The sequence below is a fragment of the Microtus ochrogaster genome, chromosome 4 (genome assembly GCF_000317375.1).
Source record: "Microtus ochrogaster isolate Prairie Vole_2 chromosome 4, MicOch1.0, whole genome shotgun sequence".
Classification (NCBI taxonomy): Eukaryota; Metazoa; Chordata; class Mammalia; order Rodentia; family Cricetidae; genus Microtus; species Microtus ochrogaster.
The window spans coordinates 88,748,043-88,752,070 of NC_022011.1; the positions used below are offsets into that span (position 1 = coordinate 88,748,043).

Here is a 4,028-nt window from a genome sequence, read left to right on the forward strand (position 1 = left end):
CTCTCTCTCCCTCCCTCTCTTCCTTTCTTTCCTTCTGTTTTCTTCTTTGACTCAGTTTACTTTGTCTACCTTCAACTCCATTTTCTTCATAATTTTACAGATGCATGCTATACAGCCTGGCCTTCTGTATGACCCCTTTTCTGTGTGTTCACGTTATTGTGGAAAAGGCTTCTCCATTGTGCTCTCTGGGGTTCCTTTGTCCCCTGCTGTGTGCAGTAATGGCTGAGTCCACATTTGTACTGGATTCTGATGGAGACGTGAGTCATCGTAGACTGTGTACAGGGACGTGCTTTCGTCGTTCATCTGTCAGGATGGAGTCTTGGAATTGCAACACCTCCAGAATAGCTTCTTCTCTATCTATGGGGTTGCTGAAGTATTGAATACGTATTTAAAGAAAATTGTGATATGAAGCATGAATTAAAACTCTGTAGAGAAAGACATATAATATATCAATAAACTGTATTTCAATATCATTGGACCTATAACCTAATAAATATTGCTGATGGGGAAAGGGAAAATAGTGGCTCAAAAGGGTTTCATGACAGAAATGAATCAACTATACATTATATAAATTATAATCAACTATACATTATATAAATGAATCAACTATACATTATATAAATTATAATCAACTATACATTATATAAATTAATCAACTATACATTCTTCAACCGAAAGAAGGGTTTAGGGCAAACTGCTTTAGAAACTAGAGAATTTGTGCTAAGTGTTCTACAGGACAAACCTGTGGTAATGTGTTACCAGCTCTGCCTCATCAAAGCTTTTCCCTTGAAAGTATTTTATTTCAGAGTGGTTTTATTTTTTTTAAAAATGTGTGTTTCATATAAATTGATGGTGACTGTTATTATAAAAAGAAATAGAATTGAAATCAGGAAAAGAAACAGGTATGTACTCAAATGCGGGGATAGATTGGCTAATGTATAAGTATGTTGGCATTTTTATTTCTATTGTTCCTACATTTACTCAAATTAGCATTGACATCCCTCTTTAAATTCTCAAACATGATTTCATTACCTTGTAGTTGAATGGAAAGCATGCTGGAGTCACTGGGGCTTCAGCACCCTTGGGGAGGGACCGTCAACCTCTGCTCAGTAAAATGAGTACTGGGCGGCAGCATGAACCCAACAATGTCAAAAGGACGCTGAGAGCCTTCTACACCAGGGCAGTATTGGTACTGTAAACCTAGGACCTGTCTTAGAGAATGGCCAGAGAGTATGGACTGGCGTCTTAAAAGTTAATGTTGAAATTCGGCTGAGATGCCTTGACAGTGGCACCCTGCCTTTACATGCCCAATGCACACACTAGGATGTGCTAAAGTCACCTTAGCATCCTTAAAGTGGACAGCCAAACACTTGTGTCCTCAGAATCCCAACACCCCCATCCAGGTGTTTCCATCCCGTACTTTTGAGACTTTGTGAGCTCTGTGTGGAAAACTCCTGCGTAAAGTCTGCTTGGATTCAGTACGCTCCCTTTCTTCCCCTCAGCAACTAGCCCTCCTTTCTACGTAGCTTATTGCAACATGAAGTGATTTTCAGTTTCTAATAATAAGTTTCTTTCTGCAGACTTGTGTCAACCGAAGTTGTGAGTGATCTGCATAGGCATGTTGCAATATTTAAATGTTAGTACACCTGCTCAAATATTGTTGCGAGACAATGCACCAAGTCCAGATATCATTTCTTGACAAATTGTACACTAAGCCTGGGGGGTAGCAAGGCATACAAACTCACTTATTTCTTGAGTCTTGGTTTTACTGAAACATGAGCCAAGCCTTACTTTTATTTTTCAATTCTAACTTGAACACTTTTCATAATTCTTAGGAAAATCTCATAAAACAGTTTTCTAAAATATAAAAATGCATGCAAGTTATCTTGAAGATAAGCCTGCAGGTTAAATGTGGATATAGTGGTAATCTTCTAATATTGTACTTAAGATTTGGAATAACGGAAGAAATCTGAAGTTACATTATTGTGAAATTGGCAGGATACATACTAAACTGTTTCTGCATTAGTTCAATCAATTGGATTAGACTATTTATTAATGAACACTTACTGCTGGGTACACATTCTAACTGGGATTCCAAAATGAAATGACATTCTCTGACAACAGCAAGTTCTGTCTATTGAGAACAGTGAGGCAAAGCTCTATAAGGAACAGACACAGAAGGGATCAAGAGCAGCAGGTGGCTATGAGAAGCCACTTTCTAACTCCACACGGGGTTGTGCTATCCTTCACGAGAGACAAGCTGATACCTGAACGGTGAGAGGAAGATGATCAGATGTGAGGAGGAGAAAGATTGTTGGTGTTGGCTACAGAACAAGAAAAGCTTAGAGGCTTAAGTGAACCTGGGGGAGGCGGGGTAGAGCACACTTAGAGCAGAATTGCTGTGGAAAATGGAAATAAAACCCTGTGAAAAATGAAGCCCAGCAGGCAAAGAAAAGCCAGGCCATCTGAGTTGCAGCTAAAGGCAAAGGTATACCTATACGTTCCTCTGCTCTGAAGGCATTCTCATTGAAGAATTTTGAATTCCACAAGCCAGTGGGTACATTGTGGGCCCAAGCATATGGGTAACAATGTTGCGACTGTTACTTTTCTGTTTATATGTTACAGAAATGGCGCACATCCCTTTTGCTATTATGACTTTGAAAGGCCTTCCTTGTAATTGAGTTCGGTGATGCCAAAAGCAATATTTTCACTAAATGATACATCAGAATTATAATAAGGGCCTCTGAGCAGTTCTTGGTCAACAGGGTTTTAATAGACTGTGATGCAATCCTCAAAGAAGATGCCATTATAAAAGATACCCTGTCTCTAATGGAAATTCGGCTGGGTGTACTTTTACTGCTCAGTGAATGAAAAGATTTATATAGGCCATGTGGTTGAGATTCTTGGAGAAAAACACACACAATGAAAAGTTTTCCATTGCACATTTTCATTAACTCTTTCAGCAGTGGATCTACCAGAAATAAAATTCACTTGAATTTTGCACAATTTCTGTAATTTCAGGGGTTAAGCATCTGAAAGGCCAGAATGGATCAGCATTCCCTGAAGAAGAAGAAAGTGCAAGCGAAAGAGAAGATAAGTGGGACCACTAATTACCCCCCCAGAAGCAAGAGGACTCCTTGGGGTTAGCTGGACTGAACGCTCTTCTGAATAGCCTATGGTACTCCCAAGCCCCGCCTCCCACAGGCTCTTCTCCACACCCACAGCAGTTAGGATCCCCCAGAAGACTCCTTGACTGAACTGGGAAACCTAGTGCGAATTGTTGTATACCACTCGCAGCAAAGAACAGGCACTTATTGTACAACAATTTTTCTTTTAAACTAACAATACCTGGGAATCTGCTACCGTGTGTGTGTTCTCACTTTGATAATACCAAAGCTGAATTCCTACTGGCCTGCTAATATGATTTACTTTCCAAAGTCAATGTAGAGAGTTTTACCCAAAGAGTACAGAATAAATATCAAATGCACTTGGAATGAATGTGACTGGGGCTTAATGGAAGAGGAATGTCTGTGGAAGCTTTGAGTTCATACCTGCCTTTAGCATGCTTCTGTGTATAGATCAGACCCGAGTTTACTTCAAGAAGACAAAGATAGGTAGATGTCAGTTATCTTGATTCAGAACATCACACCAGATATGAAAGGTTCCTCCTCCCGCAGTGCGTTATGGTTACTTAAAGAAACAAATGTCTCTTCATTCTCTACGCTGTGCAATCTTGGCTTCTCTGCATCATCTAATCATCGAGAAGGAAATGCTAAATTTCTAATAAAACATGGCCGATTTCTTCTGTGCTCTCCTTTTTTTAACAATGTGAAGTTAAGCCATCTGTTATGCATTGGGTTTTGTTTGTCTGGGGAGTTTGGTTGTCTCTTTTACTTTCCTTGGTGCTGAGAATGAAGCCAGGGCTTTGTATATGCAAATATTCACCCACTAGGCTATGCCCTCAGTCACATTGCATTTTAATAAATCCTTAGTGTTTTATTATTCCCCTCTGTGACAGAATAAAAAGA

At 39.6% G+C, this 4,028-nt stretch overlaps 1 protein-coding gene across 1 annotated transcript in view; it reads left to right on the plus strand.

The window, feature by feature from the left end:
* Nucleotides 1-4,028, plus strand: part of Ppp1r1c (protein phosphatase 1 regulatory inhibitor subunit 1C) — a 90,925-nt gene extending 86,897 nt beyond the window's left edge. Inside the window, exon 5 of the mRNA XM_005346637.3 lies at nucleotides 3,022-4,028. Coding sequence (XP_005346694.1) covers nucleotides 3,022-3,110 — 89 coding nt within the window. The 3' untranslated portion in view covers nucleotides 3,111-4,028. The remainder of the gene's footprint in view (nucleotides 1-3,021) is intronic.